Below are 26,104 nucleotides of genomic sequence, written 5' to 3'. Positions count from 1 at the left end.
TTACAACAAAATAATCTACACTGAGAATATCAAACACATACAATGTATATCCATAATGCTTCAATCACTAACACCATAGTGAGTTGTCTTTACTAGTAATCACTAGTCTTAACTAACACCATAGTGAATTGTCTTTACTAGTAATCACTAGTCTTAACTAACACCATAGTGAATTGTCTTTACTAGTAATCACTAGTCTTCACTAACACCATAGTGAATTGTCTTTACTAGTAATCACTAGTCTTCACTAACACCATAGTGAATTGTCTTTACTAGTAATCACTAGTCTTCACTAACACCATAGTGAGTTGTCTTTACTAGTAATCACTAGTCTTCACTAACACCATAGTGAGTTGTCTTTACTAGTAATCACTCGTCTTCACTAACACCATAGTGAATTGTCTTTACTAGTAATCACTAGTCTTCACTAACACCATAGTGAATTGTCTTTACTAGTAATCACTAGTCTTCACTAACACCATAGTGAATTGTCTTTACTAGTAATCACTAGTCTTCACTAACACCATAGTGAATTGTCTTTACTAGTAATCACTAGTATCACATTTATGATGCACTTGATAGTGACATTGTTCCCCTAACAGAACTCTTTTGGTTGATGAATGCACTGGTAACGTGATATGACATAATAACAATTCAATATGTACAGTCTCCTCTAGCATTGTCAACACTGTTTGTCATTTTGAGCTGGATTTAATAACTGTAAATTAAATGGTTTCTTACCTTGCAAAGAGACGGATTCATTTCTGGTTCTAAATTTACTGTAGAATGGCGTACGATGTACAACACAGAACTGTACAATCCAATACAATAAACCAGTGATAAAACACAAGCCAGAACAGCTACGGAATAGAACTTTGCCACTGTAGCACTTGTATACTATACCTCCTAGCAATCCTCCCAGACCTTTACCTAGACAAAAACAAATCACAAAGTCTTATTTCAAATCTTAATCATGTCTACTTGACTGTTGACCAATCACAAAGTCTTATTTCAAATCTTAATCATGTCTACTTGATTGTTGACCAATCACAAAGTCTTACTTCAAATCTTAATCATGTCTACTTGACTGTTGACCAATCACAAAGTCTCATTTCAAATCTTAATCATGTCTACTTGACAGTTGACCAATCACAAAGTCTCATTTCAAATCTTAATCATGTCTTCTTGACTGTTGACCAATCATAAAGTCTTATTTCAAATCTTAATCATGTCTACTTGACTGTTGACCAATCACAAAGTTTCATTTCAAATCTTAATCATGTCTACTTGACTGTTGACCAATCACAAAGTCTCATTTCAAATCATATTCATGTCTTAACTGTTGTGTAAAAGGATGGTAATTTTTGAGAGATTCAAACTGAATAACAGTAAGACGAGAAGTGTCAATAACATCGAGTACAGCTGGAGACTTTTACTTTCCAAGTCTGATACACAAGCTTTCAAAGGGACATCAAACTTGATGGAATGTTTGCACACAGTACAGTAAATAGCTCAAGAAGGCACGTTTGATTCCATTTACACTGAAGTGTAACTAATCCGAAGTGAAATACTTTTTATAGCTTATATATACTTGGTATAGTTTATCATCATGGCTAAGCTACTATACTGGAAACCAACAAACTAAATTTGAAATACTTTATTTTCTTTAATGTTATCATGTTCATTTATGTCATTTGTAATTTTCATTTGTGTTTTTGTACAAATATAAACATATGCAGTTAGGTACATAATGACTGAAATTTTCAGTACAGGAAATACATTTTATGTAGCTGTGTTCAAACTTTTTCCAATCCTGCCTAAATAAAACACTATTTGAATGTGACCCATTATGTAGACAATGTTCAGTATTGGTAAGAATATGTTATATAACATGGTGGTTAAATATTCTACTCACCAGCTCCCATTAAGCAGGCTTGTACCAATGCCTGCACTGTGAGTGCCATTCCAGGGGGTGCGATAATACTAGCGTAGGATGTGACTGCAGCATACATTGCCCCAAAAGTGATTCCATGTAGTAATTCCAGAGGTAGGACCATCCATGGATTAGTGATGAAGGAATATCCTAGGAATCGAATAATGTAACTTAAAAGTACCAAATAGAATACTCCCTTGTGTCCAAAACGTTTGATAAGATGCCCCGAGAAAAAGAGAAATGGAGCTTCAGCAATGCATGTGACTGTTAAACTTAACCCCATGAGAACTTGTGGGGCACCCATCTCTTGCAGAAACACAAATAGAAACACCATAATAACACCCATACACAATCCCATTACTAAAACTAGAAGCAAGAATGCCAGGATATCTGGCTGGCGTAGTAGAAGGCTCAGACTACTGAATAGTGACTGTGGTACCTGCTGTGTTGGTATCTGCAGTTGAGTTGCAATGACTGCTGCAATGATAACAAGAATGATGTACATAGCAAAAGCCGAGTCATAGTTCTTCTCACTGGCAGTGAAGTCACCGCTGAAAACATCCATCATGAGACCAGATATGAAAGCAAAAACTCCAAATCCAAATGCTCCCCATAATCGCTGTTTTCCATAGTCACCACGATTATCACCAAGTAATTCATACACAGTCATGTCTAAAATAGGAAATACAATACAGCCAAATACAGCTGAAAGTTGAGTTAACATTATGCTGAGCCAAAATGAAATTGATTGGTTACCAGATACAAGTTGCACAGGTTCTGTAATATTGCACACATCTGTTTCATTGGCCAAATAAGACAGGTATAAATCTGATGGTTCAATTGGTACATTGCTGTAAGCCACTGGAAGGGATGGCTCAACCCCAACAACACTTGGGCAATCACACTGAAATAGCTCTTTCTTTCCTCCAAAGGTACATACCTCTGGACAGAGTGTTCTTGCCTGTGTGGAGTTTTGAGGCACTGTGGAATGTGGTGTTATAATAAATCTAACTAGATCTTCAAGCGTACTGCTGCTACAGTTTTGTTGATTTAAAGTTGAGTTTGTTTCTGTGTTGTTAGTCCTGTTACATTGTAAACCTTGAGGAGGAAGACAAGTCTTACAATTCCAGTATTTTGACATTTGATTACATTCTTGAAGAATGTTTTCATCAAATGGTATCTGGGCAGGTTTAGGAACACAACAGGAATCACATAAAATCTTAGCAGCTGTCCATGAAACATCCCTTTGGATGATTGATTTGTTTAAAACTGTAACAATAGTACCAGGGTCAATACTTTGCTCCACACTGACACCTATAGATGTATTGCACATAGATTGGTTGCCCAGCTTGTTTATATTCTCCATGTGATACTTATATGGTGGTATAAATCTGCATGCCATTGTGAACATCATAGCCCCTATCATGGCTGTGAGTAGAATAAGCTTATGTTTGTTGTATTTGTCCGCTATGATACCCCATAAAGGCTTGCCTACAAACCCTATAAAGGGTTCAATACCAAAGATGATACCAATGTGGACAGCAGAAAGGCCCAGCTGGGTGAAGAAGACTGGCAGATAAAATGGTAGCACAGCCTTACCTAGACAGATGGAGACAAAGAAAAGGCATATTAAAATGAATTACAGGTCCTGTTAACATTAATGCAGAGATTTGGCTATCTGACTCAACATTTAAACAGTCAACATACTGACTTGACTAATGACATTGTCTGGCCAGTTAGCAAAGTCTGTAGTCTAGGTAATACAAGCAGGTATGAAAATTTGAAAAACTGGGGGGATATATTATATATGGATGTTCCTATGTATGCTGTTCCCACAACCTTCAACAGTTTCATTAATAGACTGGGTCAATATCCATTTCAAGACATTAAAATAAAATATGTCTCACTTAAAGCAGGCATAGCCACAAGCTATTTCATTGTGTGTGTGTGTGTGTGTGTGTGTGTGTGTGTGTGTGTGTGTGTGTGTGTGTGTGTGTGTGTGTGTGTGTGTGTACATGCATGTGTGCGTGTGTGTGTGTGTATCTGTGCATGCATGTGTGTGTGTGAGTGTGCGCATGTGTGTGTGTCTGTGTGTTTGTGTGCATACTGATGAATGGTCTAAAAAAGTAAAATGTCCTTTTGTGCATGCTGATTATTATACTGTTAGTAGTATTCTCCATAGACAATGTAGCTTGCATTCACATAAATCTATTATATATATATACTGTAGTATTCTCCATAGACAATGTAGCTTGCATTCACATAAATCTATTATATATATATATACTGTAGTATTCTCCATAGACAATGTAGCTTGTATTCACATAAATCTATTATATATATATATATATACTGTAGTATTCTCCATAGACAATGTAGCTTGTATTCACATAAATCTATTATATATATATACTGTAGTATTCTCCATAGACAATGTAGCTTGCATTCACATAAATCTATTATATATATATACTGTAGTATTCTCCATAGACAATGTAGCTTGCATTCACATAAATCTATTATATATATATATACTGTAGTATTCTCCATAGACAATGTAGCTTGTATTCACATAAATCTATTATATATATATACTGTAGTATTCTCCATAGACAATTTAGCTTGTATTCACATAAATCTATTATATATATATACTGTAGTATTCTCCATAGACAATGTAGCTTGTATTCACATAAATCTATTATATATATATATACTGTAGTATTCTCCATAGACAATTTAGCTTGTATTCACATAAATCTATTATATATATATACTGTAGTATTCTCCATAGACAATTTAGCTTGTATTCACATAAATCTATTATATATATATATACTGTAGTATTCTCCATAGACAATGTAGCTTGTATTCACATAAATCTATTATATATATATACTGTAGTATTCTCCATAGACAATTTAGCTTGTATTCACATAAATCTATTATATATATATACTGTAGTATTCTCCATAGACAATTTAGCTTGTATTCACATAAATCTATTATATATATATACTGTAGTATTCTCCATAGACAATGTAGCTTGCATTCACATAAATCTATTATATATATATACTGTAGTATTCTCCATAGACAATGTAGCTTGCATTCACATAAATCTATTATATATATATACTGTAGTATTCTCCATAGACAATGTAGCTTGTATTCACATAAATCTATTATATATATATACTGTAGTATTCTCCATAGACAATGTAGCTTGTATTGACATAAATCTATTATATATATATACTGTAGTATTCTCCATAGACAATGTAGCTTGTATTGACATAAATCTATTATATATATATACTGTAGTATTCTCCATAGACAATTTAGCTTGTATTCACATAAATCTATTATATATATATACTGTAGTATTCTCCATAGACAATGTAGCTTGTATTCACATAAATCTATTATATATATATACTGTAGTATTCTCCATAGACAATGTAGCTTGTATTCACATAAATCTATTATATATATATACTGTAGTATTCTCCATAGACAATGTAGCTTGCATTCACATAAATCTATTATATATATATATACTGTAGTATTCTCCATAGACAATGTAGCTTGCATTGACATAAATCTATTATATATATATACTGTAGTATTCTCCATAGACAATGTAGCTTGCATTCACATAAATCTATTATATATATATATATACTGTAGTATTCTCCATAGACAATGTAGCTTGTATTCACATAAATCTATTATATATATATACTGTAGTATTCTCCATAGACAATGTAGCTTGTATTCACATAAATCTATTATATATATATACTGTAGTATTCTCCATAGACAATGTAGCTTGTATTCACATAAATCTATTATATATATATACTGTAGTATTCTCCATAGACAATGTAGCTTGCATTCACATAAATCTATTATATATATATACTGTAGTATTCTCCATAGACAATGTAGCTTGTATTCACATAAATCTATTATATATATATACTGTAGTATTCTCCATAGACAATGTAGCTTGCATTCACATAAATCTATTATATATATATATACTGTAGTATTCTCCATAGACAATGTAGCTTGTATTCACATAAATCTATTATATATATATACTGTAGTATTCTCCATAGACAATGTAGCTTGCATTCACATAAATCTATTATATATATATATATACTGTAGTATTCTCCATAGACAATGTAGCTTGCATTGACATAAATCTATTATATATATATACTGTAGTATTCTCCATAGACAATGTAGCTTGTATTCACATAAATCTATTATATATATATACTGTAGTATTCTCCATAGACAATGTAGCTTGCATTCACATAAATCTATTATATATATATACTGTAGTATTCTCCATAGACAATGTAGCTTGTATTCACATAAATCTATTATATATATATATACTGTAGTATTCTCCATAGACAATTTAGCTTGCATTCACATAAATCTATTATATATATATACTGTAGTATTCTCCATAGACAATGTAGCTTGCATTCACATAAATCTATTATATATATATATATATATACTGTAGTATTCTCCATAGACAATGTAGCTTGCATTCACATAAATCTATTATATAAATTATATACTGTAGTATTCTCCATAGACAATGTAGCTTGCATTCACATAAATCTATTATATATATATATATACTGTAGTATTCTCCATAGACAATGTAGCTTGCATTCACATAAATCTATTATATATATATATACTGTAGTATTCTCCATAGACAATGTAGCTTGCATTCACATAAATCTATTATATATATATATATATATATATATACTGTAGTATTCTCCATAGACAATGTAGCTTGCATTCACATAAATCTATTATATATATATATATACTGTAGTATTCTCCATAGACAATGTAGCTTGTATTGACATAAATCTATTATATATATACTGTAGTATTCTCCATAGACAATTTAGCTTGTATTCACATAAATCTATTATATATATATACTGTAGTATTCTCCATAGACAATGTAGCTTGCATTCACATAAATCTATTATATATATATACTGTAGTATTCTCCATAGACAATGTAGCTTGCATTGACATAAATCTATTATATATATATACTGTAGTATTCTCCATAGACAATGTAGCTTGCATTGACATAAATCTATTATATATATATATATACTGTAGTATTCTCCATAGACAATGTAGCTTGTATTCACATAAATCTATTATATATATATATATATATATATATATATATATATATATATATATATATATATATATATATATATATATATATATATATATATATATACTGTAGTATTCTCCATAGACAATGTAGCTTGTATTCACATAAATCTATTATATATATACTGTAGTATTCTCCATAGACAATGTAGCTTGTATTCACATAAATCTATTATATATATATACTGTAGTATTCTCCATAGACAATGTAGCTTGCATTGACATAAATCTATTATATATATATACTGTAGTATTCTCCATAGACAATGTAGCTTGCATTGACATAAATCTATTATATATATATACTGTAGTATTCTCCATAGACAATGTAGCTTGCATTGACATAAATCTATTATATATATATACTGTAGTATTCTCCATAGACAATGTAGCTTGTATTCACATAAATCTATTATATATATACTGTAGTATTCTCCATAGACAATGTAGCTTGTATTCACATAAATCTAGTTTGGACACAATGGAGACTTCAAGCTTTCTACACCATTAAATACTTAATATTTAAATTTGTGTCACCTCTTTGGTAAACTGAATTGGTCCTGAAGAATAATTTTTTTTCTAAACTGAATGTGTGTAGGACATCACCAGGAATGTTAGGTTATTAGTATTAACCTATTTTTAAATCAAATAAGACTAATTTGAATGCATATGAAGTTAATTGGTACTTCTAATTGCATAATAACATGTCACTTTGCAATAATGAACTGCAATAAAGTTTCATTTGGCTATTCACTAAATAGCTACTTCAGATTGGATGTCATTAATGTAAAATGTCCCATGAGTATATGCTATATATATATAGAATTAATTAAGGTCAAAGAATTCTACTGTATACTTAACGAAGACAATTAGATAAAAAACAAGCAATCTATAAGTTCTCTGTAAATGGTTCATATCATTACTAGCTAGTACACAGTAGATCATACAATTGACAATTTATACATCCATCATTTTTATCGCATCACAATTGATGGCATCGTTATTATTTAAAGAGGTGACAATTTATGCCTGGTTTTGTTGATGTTAAAGACAAAACTAAATGTACAAGTATTACTTTTTTATCTATCAATGGAAATAATACACTTCACATGCCAAATTATTGATCCCAGGTTTTGAATATTAATTATTTTATTGCAACATATCCCTTCCAATTCAGGACTTGTATATAACTCAATGCTTGTGATCGTTAGTGGGAAATCAATCTAAAGGGGTAAACCCTTTAATTTTGAGGGGTCTGGAGAATTTTTAAGAAACAAAAATTGTCACAGGCCAAACAGTAGGGTAAAAAATTGTTGAACAACTAAAGAAAGAAAAAAAATTGCTTCCATGGTATGAGCTAACAAGTCATTGAGAATGACATAGTTCCCGCTATGATTGGTTTTTAAGGAACTGGCAGTTTATGTTGTCATTTTCTTGATATCACTACTCTGATCATGCAACAACACTTGTGAATCTAAATCAAACAGACTTAGATATGCTGTGTCTGCTTGTTGGACATGGAAAATGCCTACTCATGTTGTGTCTCCTCATTGGACATGGGACATGCCTACTCCTCAAGATGACGTGATGGAATAAACCATTCAACAATAAAGAATGGGTCGGGTATGGGGGGGGGGGACCTGTTCAAGCATGTCTGAGTTATGGCTTTGGCAAAGAAAATTCGCAAACAAAATGGCTGCCAGGCAGCCATATTGGATTGTATCACAATGAAAATGAATATGCACATGTATGTCATAGAATACTGTCCTAATGCCAACTTTGAATGAGATCTATTCTAACATGTCTGAGTTATGGCTTTGGACATGGGAAATTCGCAAACAAAATGGCTGCTAGGCGGCCATATAGGATCGTATCTTGACAGCAATCAATCTACACATGTATGTCATATAACACTGTGCTAATACCAACTTTGAATGAGATCTGTTCAAGCATGTCTGAGTTATGGCTTTGGACATGGAAAATTCGCAAAAAAAAATGGCTGCCAGGCAGCTATATTGGATCGTATCACAATGAAAATGGATATGCACATGTATGTCATAGAACACTGTCCTAATACCAACTTTGAATGAGATCTGTTCAAACATGTCTGAGTTATGGCTTTAGACAGGGAAAATTTGCAAACAAAATGGCTGCTAGGCGGCCATATTGGATCGTATCATGAAACAAATTGACGTGCATATGTATGCCATTGTATGTTGCCCCTGTACCAAGTTTGAAAAAAATCGGTCCAGGCATCTCCAAGAAACAGCTGCGGACGGACGGACGGACGGAACCCAATCCATAAGTCCCCGTCCCTGGCTTCGTCCGGCGGGGACTAAAAAAAATGTGTTGTGCTGGAAATACAGGAACTGGCTACAAATGTCAAAGGCACATGTGTTTCTGGTGGTGGAACCAAACCTTTTTAAGATTCTTGTCAAAGGTTATATGAAATGTTGTCAAATACCAAAAACAGAACAAAACATTACTATCAAATCAAATACTGACCCGACTTAGTACCTTGAATTCTGTAATTTTTAATAATGATAAAATATTTTTAAATAGTATGGCATGCAATGGTATATAAATTTTCTCGATGTGAGTTTTCTGAATTCAAATTGATTGTGATCAGGAAAGGGTATTGTTATCACCTTGACATTCTAAAATAACACCAGATAGCACTCTTTTAGTCCTTGTATTTAAAAAAAAATCCAGGGGAAGGAGGAGACCCCCCCCCTCCCCCCACCTACATACCCACTCCTATACGGCTCCATTGTATTTTGATTCAAATTTGACCTATTATTGTTACAATCTCAACATATTAAAACATGGACTAGCTGCAACTAGGACATTTCTTTTCATCAAATAACCAAAGACATATTCACTACAAATTGATCAATTACTTACAAAAGAGACATTGTATCTGTTAATTAGTGGTCAGTATTATCTACAGGTTGTGTAGTGGCAAGTTTAAATCATCACTGACGGTGATCATTTTGATTCATCACGTATACAGCTACAAAAAATATATTTTCCCATAGGTGATACAATACTGTTCATGGTGCATGATATTACAAGTAAGTTATTGTACCTAACACAGGTGATGTGATACTGTTCATGGTGCATGATATTACAAGTAAGTTATTGTACCTAACACAGGTGATACAATACTGTTCATGGTGTATGATATTACAAATAAGTTATTGTACCTAACACAGGTGATACAATACTGTTCATGGTGTATGATATTACAAGTAAGTTATTATACCTAACACAGGTGATATGATACTGTTCAGGGTGTATGATATTACAAGTAAGTTATTGTACCTAACACAGGTGATGCAATACTGTTCAGGGTGTATGATATTACAAGTAAGTTATTATACCTAACACTGGTGATGCGATACTGTTCAGGGTGTATGATATTGTTACAAGTAAGTTATTATATCTAACAAAACATTATAAAAACAAACAAAAATACACTCCAGTTACAGCTAGTGCAGAGCTATTTAAAAGAGCACCATAAAGCATTCTGTTACTCCTTGAATGTTAAAAATTTCCAATGACAGAAGGAGGGTTCCCACTTCACTTGGTGCCTTCCAACTTCCATTCAGATTTTACTGTGTACTTTCTAATTTTATAAATAAGCAACATCAATGAGGAAATTCAATTTCAAAAATAAAAATAGTGCCAATGGCATTGTAGCACAACTGTACAGTTTTTAAAAATGTTTTCTCATATGCTAATCCATGCTGGGTATAGGTGTTCATTTGCTGAATGATTATCCATACATTATTGAATGTTCATTCATTTTTCTATTTACCCCTGGTACCAGAAGTGTTGGTTAGAGCGGTTATGAAGTTGTACGAGAATGCAAAGACCAGAGTCAGAGTGGGATCAGGGTTGTCTGATGAATTTAGGGTAGGAGTGGGTGTACATCAGGGGTCAGCATTTTCGCCACTTCTGTTTGCAGTAGTTGTGGATGTGCTGTCTGAAGAGGTGCGAAAGGGGGAGTTGTTTGAGCTGCTTTATGCAGATGACCTGGTGTTGATGGCAGAGTCCATGGAGGAACTGGAGAGGCTATTTACTGTTTGGAGATGTGCTTTCGAAGGAAAGGGTCTGAAAGTGAACATGGGAAAGATGAAGATCATGGAGTGTGCAGCAGGCAATGAAGCCAGGGCAAAAGCAAAGATTGACCCATGTGGGATTTGTCATAGGAGAGTAATGAGAAATTCGATACTGTGTACGAAGTGCAGGAAATGGATTCATGGAAGGTGTGCAGGAGTAAGGAGAATGACAAGTGTGATGGCAACAGATTATGAGTGTTGGAAAAGCCTACGAGGCAGAGAGTTTGTTGGTGATAACCCGGAGCATGCAAGTGCTGTAAATGAAAGGCTGCAGGAACTGTATCGAGTGAAAGAGTTCTGTTATTTGGGTGATACCTTAGATGGTGCAGGAGGCAGTGATCTTGCAGTGACAAAAAGAGTGGGACTGGGATGGAGGAAGTTCAGAGACCTTGAATCTGCACTATGTGGTTGTAGGCTAACTCTAGCAATGAAATGTCGGATCTACAAGGTATGTGTGAGACCAGTTATAACATATGCGGCAGAAACATGGGTGATGAGAGCAGTGGAAGAGGGTATCTTGAGGAGAGCAGAGAGAGCTATGGTTAGAAAGATATGTGGTGTCAAATTGAGTGACAGGGTTGGCTCAGAGGTGCTAATGGAATGGCTAGGTCTATGTGAGTCAATTGTAGAGGTACAAGGCATAGCTGTCTGAGATGGTGTGGACATGTGCTGAGGAAAGATGAAGGAGAAGGAGTGAAGAGGGCATGGAATCTGGAGGTGGATGGAAAAAGAGGGAGAGGGTGGCCAAAGCTGATATGGAAGAGCATGGTGGAAGGACAATGTAAACAAATTGGATTAAACATCAATGACTATGGGAACAGGCAGAAATGGAGGAATGGGATTGCCACATGGAAAGAAGGACAGTCGGTGACCCCCTGCCAGGGGGAAGAAATCGACTTTAATTAATGATGATGATCTTTGCAATATATGTGATCACTTGGCTGTTGCTATGGGCGTGGTCTTGTTGCTAGGCACATTTGCAAACATTTTTGAATGTTTAATCATTTGTCTATAAATCCGTATTATCTGCAATATATGTGATCATTTGGCTGTTGCTAGGCTATTTACATACATTTTTTGAATGATTATTCATTTGTCTATCAATTCCTATTGTTATCTTTGCAATATATGTGATTATTTGGTTGTTGCTATGGGTGTGGTCTTGTTGCTAGGCAAATTACATACATTTTTTGAATGTTTACTGAATTGTCTATTCTCCCAGGGTTATCTTTGTGAAATACACCATCGATTGGCTGTTGCTATGGGTGTGGTCTTGTTGCCAGGCAAATTTACACACATTTTTGGAATGTTCATTCAATTATCTATTAATCCCTGTTATCTTTGTAATATATGTGATGACTTGGCAGTTGCTATGGGCATGGTCATGTTGCTGGGCAAATTTACATACATTTTTTGAATGATTATTCAATTGTCTTTTAATTAATCCCAGTGGTTATCTTATATACCTCACCGTTTGGCTGTTGCTATGGGCATGGTCTTGTTGCTAGGCACATTTGCAAACATTTTTTGAATGCTCAAACACCCCTAAGAATGTTCCCACCAAATTTCAGACCGATCTAACCAATAGTTCTTGAGTAAGTTTTTTGACCAAAAATTACATGTTTTTACCCAAATCACACACCGGTAGTAAGATCATTTTGATTTGAACAATTTCCCAACTCGACACCGAAGGTAATACACCCATCAAATATCATGGCAATCGGTACATGCAGGAAATTTAACATACCAAACACAGTATAATCATGGAGGTCTTGATATGACTATTTTTCTTTCCCCATAAAATGTGTGACTTCTTATTCTTTGTACAAACTGTTTTTTTGAATGCCTAAGGATTGTGCATTTATATGAACCAGTTTTAATCATAGTGTCTAAGATTTAATTCAGCTGTGCTAAAAATAGTCAAATGGTTTACACCTAAAGTACAAAATTTTAGTTTGTGGATTTGCAAGTCTGTTATTTACTTCATTAGAAATATACATATAGTGTTTTTATAAACATTTTTTTAACCCAGCATAAAATCACACTTTTGCAATCTCTAAAATTACACGCACTCTGCAACAGTTAGCACATTTTACAACAATTTCTAGAAATCAGCCTGAAACCCTGTCACACAATTATGTATTATGTACAAGTGTTTATTAGATGACCACGAAAGTTTCAAATATACATGGACCATACATAGTTTTAAATATACATGTACCATACATAGTTTCAAATATACATGGACCATACATAGTTTCAAATATACATGGACCATACATAGTTTCAAATATACATGGACCATACATAGTTTCAAATATACATGGACCATACATAGTTTCAAATATACATGGACCATACATAGTTTCAAATATACATGGACCATACATAGTTTCAAATATACATGGACCATACATAGTTTCAAATATACATGGACCATACATAGTTTTAAATATACATGGACCATACATAGTTTCAAATATACATGGACCATACATAGTTTCAAATATACATGGACCATACATAGTTTCAAATATACATGGACCATACATAGTTTCAAATATACATGGACCATACATAGTTTCAAATATACATGGACCATACATAGTTTCAAATATACATGGACCATACATAGTTTCAAATATACATGGACTATACATAGTTTCAAATATACATGGACCATACATAGTTTCAAATATACATGGACTATACATAATTTCAAATATACACGGACCATACATAGTTTCAAATATACATGGACCATACATAGTTTGATTACAAAGGTTTCAATAAATCACACATTGGTTAATATATCTTCAGATATTGGTACATTCATTTGATTAGTTTACATCTGCCCAGTGGTAACACACATTTATACTATGTTTATGTGTGACCACTTGTAAATGTAAGTTTTGTTTGTCAATACATGCTGTAGTTTACCAGGTATGATGTGTTTTGCAATGTAAAACTGTCATTTCTTAACATACATACTTATTATGATGACATCAACAATGGTTAAAGTTAATATATTATTACATATGTACTAGAGATTACTTGCACGGGTGTGTGGAAACACTAGTGGTATTATAATTACATATGTACTAGAGATTACTTGCACTGATGTGTGTATACACTAGTGGTATTATTACATATGTACTAGAAATTACTTGCACGGGTGTGTGGAAACACTAGTGGTATTATAATTACATACATGTGTACTAGAGATTACTTGCACGGGTGTGTGGAAACACTAGCGGTATTATAATTACATACATATGTACTAGAGATTACTTGCACAGGTGTGTGTATACACTAGTGGTATTATAATTACATTTGCACCAGAGAATACTTGCACTGATGTGTGCGCTGCTTACTAGTGCTATTTGCACTGCCGTGCAATACCCAAAACATTATTGCATACCTGCATGCAAATGATATGCAAATGAGGACGCAATAGTTCGCTACACAACAAAATCGTGTGATCGTGCTGTATGATTTTTATGGAAATTTGCTGTTTCAGATAAACATACATGTATGTAATGATAACAGAACTCCATGACATGTGAATTCCAGTGTGGGTACTCAGGAATATTTGAAAGTACAGATGCAGAGAACACTGCAACCATTCGTACACAACACTTGCAATCACATGTCATGGGGTCATATTCTGCACCTAATGAGGAAAGTCTGCTGTTGGTTTAATTTAGTACTGTAATGAGAGCATAGGCTATTAGGCTTACCAGACAGATAGAAGAAATACACTGCCTTGATGGGAAGAAAGGTTTTATTTACTTCACACTTCACCATGTTGATATACGATGTTAATACAATCTTGAACTTGAAATGAGAACTGGCAGTGGTTTGCAAGATGAGATGTGATGAAATGAGATGAATGTCAAGTCTGATGTGGGTTCTCCACTTTGAGCCCCACTATCACTGCCTGACTCTATGGACTGTCATCATGTAATCTGGAATCCATTATGCCTGTGGAGAAAAAACAACATGCACACTGTCAGATAGGGGACAGCTGCAATATCAAGTCAGGATGGCCACCTAAGTCAACATACATCCAATTATTGTTATGCTATCTACAATTTTCATACTGTCTTCTTAGCAGTTAAGTCATTATGAAAGACACCAATAACCTGAATGGAAAGCAACAGGGAAGTATGATCTGCTTCCAAGGCAATTACTCATACTGTCATTGAATACAATCTGAATGAGGAATTCAATACCACAGATTATGACTTTAGATGATTAATTTATCACTTGTCAGAAAAACTTTTAACTGGTGATTTCTCCATTACTAACTAGAGATTTATGCAACATTAGATTAGGGACATTTCAACCTTTCCATGTGGCCCATAGCTTACCTAAGTGTCTTATTGGGGATTCTGTTTGAGCAACTGAAGACTTTTATCAGCACATAAAACTTACATTACATAAATGTACTAGAGATTACTTGCACCACTGCGCACACACACTAGTGGTATTTGCACTGCAGTGCAATACCAAATACATTTTGCATACCTGCATGTAACTAATATGCAAATGAGGACATGATTGCTCACTGTACATGTAGTATCATTTTCATGGAACACTATTAATTATGACAGAACCCCATTCAGCAAGAGTTCCAGTGTTGGTATTCACTACACTCTTGAATTTGAAAGTACGGCCACATAGGACATTGCAAACAGTCATTCAAATATCCCAAGTATGCTATACTTGCAATCACACATCATGGGGTTCTGTCATCATATAAAATCTTGAGAATATTATTCATAACATCATACACATATGAAATATAATAAAAACAAAAAGATATTAATACACATATCAAACATAGGAATGCAAACTTTTCAGAATTGAAATATACATGACATTCAATTTTGAAAATATGATAAAATATTAACTTTTTAAAATACATCATGTCATATTATATCATATTTAACATGAGATATGAATTGAATATTTAAATATGAGATACACAATTTATTATAAACTTAGAATAGTATAATTTTACATAAGTTTTACATAAATCAAATTATGGGATGTCATGTGTAGCATATTCCACCTGGAGGCTGAAATATACATTACCAATACTGTATTCGCACACTTTAGATATCATGAATTATGATACATGTATTAAATTCAAACTTAAAGCTACTATATCTATGATATATTCAAAAATTCTATTAAAATATAATACATTTAAATCATTTTCAAACTTGAAGATACAAAATATATAATACATGTACATTCAAACTTGTGAATTCAGTAATGTATAATTTGTCAAACTTGTTGAAGATACAACATGTCCTGACAGTATATTCAAACTAGAAATGTATAATCATACATACTGGTAAATATGGTATACTATATACTTTCAAAGCCTGAGATTTATTATATTATAATATAATATAATATACAATTATCAATGTAATGTATATTATTGTTAGAGATATAAGATACATCATAATGAAACATATCATATCAATATGATGTATAATACATGCCAACCTGAACTGATCACCAGTAATGTCATGGTCACCATTTACTGAACTGATCACCAGTAACGTCATGGTCACCATTTACTGAATTGATCACCAGTAATGTCATGGTCACCATTTACTGAACTGATCACCAGTAATGTCATGGCCACCATTTACTGAACTGATCACCAGTAATGTCATGGTCACAGTTTACTGAACTGATCACCAGTAATGTCATGGTCACCATTTACTGAACTGATCACCAGTAATGTCATGGTCACCATTTACTGAACTGATCACCAGTAATGTCATGGTCACCATTTACTGAACTGATCACCAGTAATGTCATGGTCACCATTTACTGAACTGATCACCAGTAATGTCATGGTCACCATTTACTGAACTGATCACCAGTAATGTCATGGTCACCATTTACTGAACTGATCACCAGTAATGTCATGGTCACCATTTACTGAACTGATCACCAGTAATGTCATGGTCACCATTTACTGAATTGATCACCAGTAATGTCATGCCTATTGTTCTCTATAATTCAGATATAGACACACATCTATAAATGCCTATTGTTCTCTATAATTCAGATATAGATACACATTAATAAATGCCTATTGTTCTCTATAATTCAGATATAGACACACATCTATAAATGCCTATTGTTCTCTATAATTCAGATATAGACACTTTTATAAATGCCTATTGTTCTCTATAATTCAGATATAGATACACATTTTGTACATGCCTATTGTTCTCTATAATTCAGATATTGACACACATCTATAAATGCCTATTGTTCTCTATAATTCAGATATAGACACACATCTATAAATGCCTATTGTTCTCTATAATTCAGATATAGACACTTTTATAAATGCCTATTGTTTTCTATAATTTAGATATAGATACACATTTATACATGCCTATTGTTCTCTATAATTCAGATATAGACACACATCTATAAATGCCTATTGTTCTCTATAATTCAGATATAGACACTTTTATAAATGCCTATTGTTCTCTATAATTCAGATATAGATACACATTTATAAATGCCTATTGTTTTCTATAATTCAGATATAGACACACATCTATAAATGCCTATTGTTCTCTATAATTTAGATATAGACACACATTTATAAATGCCTATTGTTCTCTATAATTCAGATATAGATACACATTTATACATGCCTATTGTTCTCTATAATTCAGATATAGACACACATCTATAAATGCCTATTGTTCTCTATAATTCAGATATAGACACATCTATAAATGCCTATTGTTCTCTATAATTCAGATATAGACACACATCTATAAATGCCTATTGTTCTCTATAATTCAGATATAGATACACATTTATAAATGCCTATTGTTCTCTATAATTCAGATATAGACACATTTATAAATGCCTAGTGTTCTCTATAATTCAGATATAGACACACATCTATAAATGCCTATTGTTCTCTATAATTTAGATATAGATACACATTTATAAATGCCTATTGTTCTCTATAATTCAGATATAGACACACATCTATAAATGCCTATTGTTCTCTATAATTTAGATATAGATACACAATTATAAATGCCTATTGTTCTCTATAATTCAGATATAGACACACATCTATAAATGCCTATTGTTCTCTATAATTTAGATATAGACACTTTTATAAATGCCTATTGTTCTCTATAATTCAGATATAGATACACATTAATAAATGCCTATTGTTCTCTATAATTCAGATATAGATACACATTAATAAATGCCTATTGTTCTCTATAATTCAGATATAGATACACATTAATAAATGCCTATTGTTCTCTATAATTCAGATATAGATACACATTTATAAATGCCTATTGTTCTCTATAATTCAGATACACACATTTATAAATGCCAATTCAGATATGGACACACATTTATAAATCTTTGTCTATCATCATTTACCTTTCCAATTAATAAGTATGACAGTGACACAGATAAAAATTGAAAACTACTATATAGCTAAAAACTATTGTAGTGTTACACAGTATACTAGTAAACATCACACTAATTAAACTGAATACTTTCATTTACAATCTTTTGCTTTGAGACTTTTCCGTACAACGGTACATGCAAATGTCTGTTTGTAATTTTTTGTATCGAATGATAATGTATGTATACGCAAACTATGATTCAAATAATGATTCACCATTTTGATATTTTACTCTTTTTGTGAGTATACTACATACATGTAGAGTTTCATATTTTCATTGTGTATCTTTAAAATTGGTCAGTTCTCTGTACAGCATAAATCATAATATGTATGCACAGATATGTTCATGGATTCTGCTATCTGATAAATTAATCTTATATCAAATCATGTTTATCAAATTTCATGTTATTGATAATATATATACTGGTTTATGTGTATGACATTTTAAAGGAATTATTGTTTGATTGCTTCAGCAAACAAAGTCCAATTTCAACCGTCTACATGCAAATTCTCTTTCCTTACGACCTTATCGAAAGGTGACTCATGTCACTCAAGCCTGTGAGGCCGGTTATTAAATGGTTAGGTTTACAATTATATTGTTACCATATTATTATTTGGTATGGAAAAAATCAATTGAAGTTGGGGAATTTATTATCATAATTTAACTTCCACAGTGTTTATTTTAGGGCACAAGTTGATAATAAAATGAAGATGTGTAAAACAATTACGTTGACCAGTTTCTAACCACTGATTCTACAAGTAACGTTATTAATTCTATTGTTCTATTACTTAGAGCCGGTGTATATAACTCACTGTTCACAAATCCCACTTTCACATGACGCACCTTTCCGATTTTAAGTTAAACCTTGAAACAGAAAGGGACATCAATTCTATTTTTCGGTTTCAACAGAAGACTATATTAATAATAAACCAATAACAAAGAATATTACTTACATTATTGGTCGGTCCCACAAATTTGGGGAAAAAATGAGTGGAAATTTGTATGAACGACTGTCAGTGAAATTAGATGGAGGCAGCCATGTTGATTATGTTAATTACTAATTGGATTAGCTCATTCCTGTAGGGGTAAGTGAAAACATCACCTTGTGTATAAAACACACTTAAAGTATAAATTCTTCGCGTTAGATAATCTTAATATATAATTTTAGTACAATTTATGTTTCCCTTATATAAGCATTGAAGTGTAAGGAGAAACAGAATCTTATTGTAAGACTACTAGATCCAGATGACTATACATTTAAAGGGACACCCCCGGTAAAAGAGCCTCGCTTTGACGTGATAGTAAGCTGACGTCGGTTTTACATGTAACTCGCAATTTTTGTGTTCAGTTACGCTGCCTTCACTAATTCCTCCCATTTTCTGCAATTATCTAACCGTAAATGGTAATATAACAGTAAAATGTTACCGTCACTTCTTGTTTTTCTGTGTTGCCTGAATATCAATGTGATATTCGCCGAAGAAGAGCCACAATCTGAAGAAACATACCGAATTGAGGGCAAAGTGTCCGTTGCCGGTACGAAGGCTCAGGAATGGCTACCGGGTACGCGAATCATGGTCGACGGTGGCCAGTACGTCGGATTCCTCAAGTAAGTTATCAGGATTTAAGAAACACATCGATATCAAAGTGATCATCTACATAAATGTGAATGTTAGCTGATCATTTTGTCAAATATGCGGGGTGTTATAAAGTGAGATGTTGTATCATGTACGCACACAAATATACACTAAATTATCAACAATGGCCACCTCTCAGTGTAATAATTATGAAGAGAATGGTATTTAAATTTGAATTATAAATATAAACTTAAAATTTATCACAAAATGAAGAAATGTGATATTTGTTTAGTTACTTACACATACGGGTGACATTTCCAGAAACCATTTTATATTTTATCGAAAAATGTAAATAGGTTGCACAGGAAGCCTAGGGGTGTACAATAACTTGAATGAGGGGTAACATGTAACGTTTATTTATAATTTAGCAATGCGACTGAGAGATACTCGATTGGTGTGTAGTTTTTCTTAGATTGTTGTATTCCTTGTCTTCATGCCAAATATAACAACGTTTTGACTATAATTGTCTACACTAGTGTAGAGATCAAAACATTTGTAGAAACAGGATTTGTATGATATTAATTTTATGATAAGAAAATGGCAATCAAAACAATAATGCATGCCCCTCTGCTTGATGTGGACAGATATACATACATACTTTTAATATTATAGGTAGATGTGCTTACTCCTGTATTGGATACCTAGTGATTGTATACTAAGTTAACATACCTTTCGTAATCCAAAATACTTGTACACCAGTTTCTCATACCTTTCATGCTGATGCCATTTTTGCTGGAGTTTTACTATACATGTACATGTAGCAGTAATGGTTGTAAACTCAAATACAACTTTACAAGTAGAAGAGTGTGATGCATCACACAAGTTGTGTGGATTTATCTACTAAATTATAATGTTATCTGCCAAAAATTGGAGCCCTGCAGTCCCTACTCAATGTTCCAAAGTACTCTAATCATGTCAAAATAGCAAGCACTGCAAAAAATGAGTCTCCCTCATGTTTCAGCAAGAACTCGTAGTCATGCCAGCAGCTACCTTTGTCAATTTTTTGCAGTGTTGTTATTTTTGCCAAATTTGATGTGTTGGTAATTTTTGTAATCATTCAGAAATGCAACCTGTAAACCAACAGTTTTCTTCAGTTTGAATACATACTTAACTTTTAGAAATTGATCAACTACATTTTGTAAATTACAAATCTTGGTCATAATGATACACACATTCATTTGATAAGACCCAGCCCTACTGTGTGGTGGATTGGATTGTACTGCACCATAACCCTTTCACAAAGACTTGAAGGAGTAACGATTGGATTGTACTGCACCATAACCCTTTCACAAAGACTTGAAGGAGTAACAATTAAATTCTTCTCTACGTTTGTCTGATACAAAGTCTTTCAACCTAGATTTTAAAATGATTAACCAAACAATGTCTTGATCTCCTCTCTATGTTTGTCTGGTTTCAGATCTGATGGAAGCTTTACAGTCAATAATGTGCCATCCGGTTCTTATGTTGTAGAAGTTATCAATCCAACATACTCCTTTGAACCAGCAAGAGTAGACATCACATCCAAGGGTAAAATGAGAGCAAGGAAACTAAATTATGTACAGAGTGCTTCAGTTGTTACAACCAACTACCCATTACGATTTAAAGCAAAAGGACTTGCAAGTTATTTTCAGAAGAGAGAACAATGGAAAGTTACAGATTTCCTTATGAATCCAATGGTATGTATGTGCTAACATTTGTGTAGTTTATTGATGTTGCACAGGGCAGTAGGAATCACCTTTCAAATAGTACAGATTGTACATGAAGCAGGTACTAGTATCTTGAATATTCATGTAAAAATGATTGATATAAAGGCCCAGTTACACAGGGCGACACATGAAGCAATTCGTTGCATGTGTCAACAAGAGGATGATTGTGTCAAATCTTAAGAAAAGATGGAATTAATTTGAAAATCTAACATTGAGTCATACAATTGAAATGTATGGTTGATTGCATTGAACGTTTCTGGATAATTTCTTCACTATTGTAGGTTTTAATGATGGTACTACCACTAGTATTACTGTTTATTCTTCCTAAAATGATGAATGCACAAGACCCAGAAGTACAAAAGGTTAGTACAACATACATGTATCAGTGTTCTCCCCACTATAGACAAAGCATGGTACAAACAACATCCTTTCCATCTAGGTCGCCATGCTTGGCAGGTTTCTGCCATGCTTCAAAAGTGTTCTACCATCCTTGAGCTTTAGCAATCTTTGAATGACAAAATCATAATAATATTTTCACATGAAGAGAAATGGCTAATCCGCAATGTAACATGTATGTATGTGTTAAAATAAACATGTCAGAGTTTGTTCCAGTGTTGAAGACATTATATGCTGATCACTTTGCAAACCAATATGTAAATTACCATGTTATTAATATGTAAATTAATATGCAAATTAGTTGCCATCCTTGCCATCTATCCTGGGGAGAACACATTGTGTTCATTGCCTTCACCCCATACACATCCACACACACGTCATTGCCTTCACCCCATACACATCCACACACACATCATTGCCTTCACCCCATACACATCCACACACACACATCATTGCCTTCACCCCATACACATCCACACACACGTCATTGCCTTCACCCCATACACATCCACACACACGTCATTGCCTTCACCCCATACACATCCACACACACACGTCATTGCTTTCACCCCATACACATCCACACACACGTCATTGCCTTCACCCCATACACATCCACACACACACGTCATTGCCTTCACCCCATACACATCCACACACACACGTCATTGCCTTCACCCCATACACATCCACACACACGTCATTGCCTTTACCCCATACACATCCACACACACGTCATTGCCTTCACCCCATACACATCCACACACACATGTCATTGCCTTCACCCCATACACATCCACACACACATGGACTACTGTACTGTTATATTCATTATAGTTATATGCAAGTCAGCTTGCTTTGCATAATAGTACAAACAGTTTAGACTGTTTTAACAGCTGAAATTAGTTGAGTTACACTATCACTTCAGAACTTAAAATCTACTATTGTGTGACTGTCTCTATATGGATTTTGATCATATTTTTAATTTACTTCAGGAAATGCAGTCCTCCATGAGTATGTTAACACCAAAGCAAGATTTACCAGACATGTCAGAGGTTCTCACTGGATGGCTTTTCCCAGGTGGCAAGAAGAAAGACAAAAGTAAAAGTAGTAAAAGGAAACAATAACATTAGCAATATCACATGTAGCCATAGCATTTTTACAGGTTTGAATTTGAAAATCTCTGATTTGAATTTGTTCATGAATTAACCATGACAACTGCCAAGGTTTGTGTTGTCAAAGAAGGGCATCAATTTTCCATTCAGCTGTGTTTTGTATTAAGACAATTCCTTTGTATTCAATTAAGTATAAGTTTAAATGGCAATTGTGGGATTGAGTTTTAGAGACTTGTCAGTTTTTAAAGGGATATTTCACTTTTAATATAAAAAGTACTTCATCCAGTGTCAATGATTGACAATAAAAGTCCAGATGAGAGGAAATGATGAATGTCTGTCAAATTTTGTTCTAATTGTCTGTAGCTGTAGTTGTGTGCGAGAGAGAGAGAGAGAGAGAGAGAGAGAGAGAGAGAGAGAGAGAGAGAGAGAGAGAGAGAGAGAGAGAGAGAGAGAGAGAGAGAGAGAGAGAGAGAGAGAGAGAGAGAGAGAGAGAGAGAGAGAGAGAGAGAGAGAGAGAGAGAGAGAGAGAGAGTGAGTGAGTGAGTGAGTGAGTGAGTGAGTGAGAGAGTGTGTGTGTGTGGGGGGGGGGGGTGAACTGAGAGATATTTAAGAGATATTCAAATAGAAGGGACTGAGTAATATTACAGGCAATATCTTTACAACTCAAAGCTTCATGTTGTAATGTAGAAATAGAGAGTAGCATTTTCCAATAAAAGTCCAGATGAGAGGAAATGATGAATGTCTGTCAAATTTTGTTCTAATTGTCTGTAGCTGTAGTTGTGTGCAAGAGAAAGAGAAAGAGAGAGAGAGAGAGAGAGAGAGAGAGAGAGAGAGAGAGAGAGAGAGAGAGAGAGAGAGAGAGAGAGAGAGAGAGAGAGAGAGAGAGAGAGAGAGAGAGAGAGTGTGTGTGTGTGTGTGTGTGTGGGGGGGGGGGGTGAACTGAGAGATATTTAAGAGATATTCAAATAGAAGGGACTGAGTAATATTACAGGCAATAAAAGTCCAGATGAGAGGAAATGATGAATGTCTGTCAAATTTTGTTCTAATTGTCTGTAGCTGTAGTTGTGTGCGAGAGAGAGAGAGAGAGAGAGAGAGAGAGAGAGAGAGAGAGAGAGAGAGAGAGAGAGAGAGTGTGTGTGTGTGTGTGTGGGGGGGGGGGGGGTGAACTGAGAGATATTTAAGAGATATTCAAATAGAAGGGACTGAGTAATATTACAGGCAATATCTTTACAACTCAAAACTTCATGTTGTAATGTAGAAATAGAGAGTAGCATTTTCCACAATGCAAACAATAAAAACATTTGTATACATGTGTATGTGATGTGTGCCACTCAGACGTGTATGTTATTGCCTAACTTACATTTCTTATTACGTGTTAACAGAATATTACAAATGTTTACATTGTACATTACAGTATTATTGTACAGTTTAGAATTTCTGAACAATCCATAATTCATATCTGAACTGAACAATTCAAAGAAAGACTGCCGCTTGCCTTTGTACAGGATCTCATGATATTGTTACAGTGCTAAGCACTTCAGAAGTAGCTCAAAGAAAGTTTTGATCATGATGTTAGTCTTTGAACACACTGGTAGACTATAACATTCATTTCCATGTGTATTCTGTATGTACTCATTACAACGAGTGTTTAAGCTGTATTAGCTGCAACTGAAATTACTTATGATAAAATTGACATCTCATCGAAACATACATCTAATTATTAGTATTGTAACAATTCTCAGTAAATACATACATATGTATATGTCATTTGTTGTATGATTGAAAAAATGATAGTAAGTCCAGTTACAGCGAGGGAAGCTTTAAATGAATACATGTCAGTTATGAATCTCTTAGTCTACTGTACCATGTGTACTGTGTTTAACTGGACAATTGATTATGAATCTCTTAGTCTACTGTACCATGTGTACTGTGTTTAACTGGACAATTGATTATGAATCTCTTAGTCTACTGTACCATGTGTACTGTGTTTAACTGGACAATTGATTATGAATCTCTTAGTCTACTGTACCATGTGTACTGTGTTTAACTGGACAATTGATTATGAATCTCTTAGTCTACTGTACCATGTGTACTGTGTTTAACTGGACAATTGATTATGAATCTCTTAGTCTACTGTACCATGTGTACTGTGTTTAACTGGACAATTGATTATGAATCTCTTAGTCTACTGTACCATGTGTACTGTGTTTAACTGGACAATTGATTATGAATCTCTTAGTCTACTGTACCATGTGTACTGTGTTTAACTGGACAATTGATTATGAATCTCTTAGTCTACTGTACCATGTGTACTGTGTTTAACTGGACAATTGATTATGAATCTCTTAGTCTACTGTACCATGTGTACTGTGTTTAACTGGACAATTGATTATGAATCTCTTAGTCTACTGTACCATGTGTACTGTGAATCTCTTAGTCTACTGTACCATGTGTACTGTGTTAACTGG

The 26,104-nt window shown here is 33.7% G+C and overlaps 2 protein-coding genes across 2 annotated transcripts in view; one reads left to right on the top strand and one right to left on the bottom strand.

Annotated features, from left to right (window-relative positions):
• The window catches only part of LOC144439101 (major facilitator superfamily domain-containing protein 6-like), a 16,093-nt gene extending 948 nt beyond the window's left edge, over positions 1–15,145 (bottom strand). Inside the window, exons 1-3 of the mRNA XM_078128365.1 lie at positions 15,036–15,145; positions 1,916–3,532; positions 742–930 (exon numbers count right to left, since the gene is read on the bottom strand). Coding sequence (XP_077984491.1) covers positions 742–930; positions 1,916–3,532; positions 15,036–15,102 — 1,873 coding nt within the window. The 5' untranslated portion in view covers positions 15,103–15,145. The remainder of the gene's footprint in view (positions 1–741; positions 931–1,915; positions 3,533–15,035) is intronic.
• A 4,945-nt stretch (positions 15,146–20,090) lies between these two features.
• LOC144438990 (endoplasmic reticulum membrane protein complex subunit 7-like) lies at positions 20,091–24,030 on the top strand. Its single transcript, XM_078128224.1, has 4 exons — positions 20,091–20,391; positions 21,837–22,095; positions 22,407–22,487; positions 23,517–24,030. Exons 1-4 carry the CDS (start codon positions 20,204–20,206, stop codon positions 23,646–23,648), a joined length of 660 nt encoding a protein of 219 aa, XP_077984350.1. The 5' UTR covers positions 20,091–20,203; the 3' UTR covers positions 23,649–24,030.
• The last annotated feature ends 2,074 nt before the right edge of the window (positions 24,031–26,104 follow it).

The sequence above is a fragment of the Glandiceps talaboti genome, chromosome 8, assembly GCF_964340395.1.
Source record: "Glandiceps talaboti chromosome 8, keGlaTala1.1, whole genome shotgun sequence".
Classification (NCBI taxonomy): Eukaryota; Metazoa; Hemichordata; class Enteropneusta; family Spengelidae; genus Glandiceps; species Glandiceps talaboti.
The sequence above is the reverse complement of the archived record's forward strand: the minus strand, read 5'-3'. Positions and strand labels throughout refer to the sequence as shown.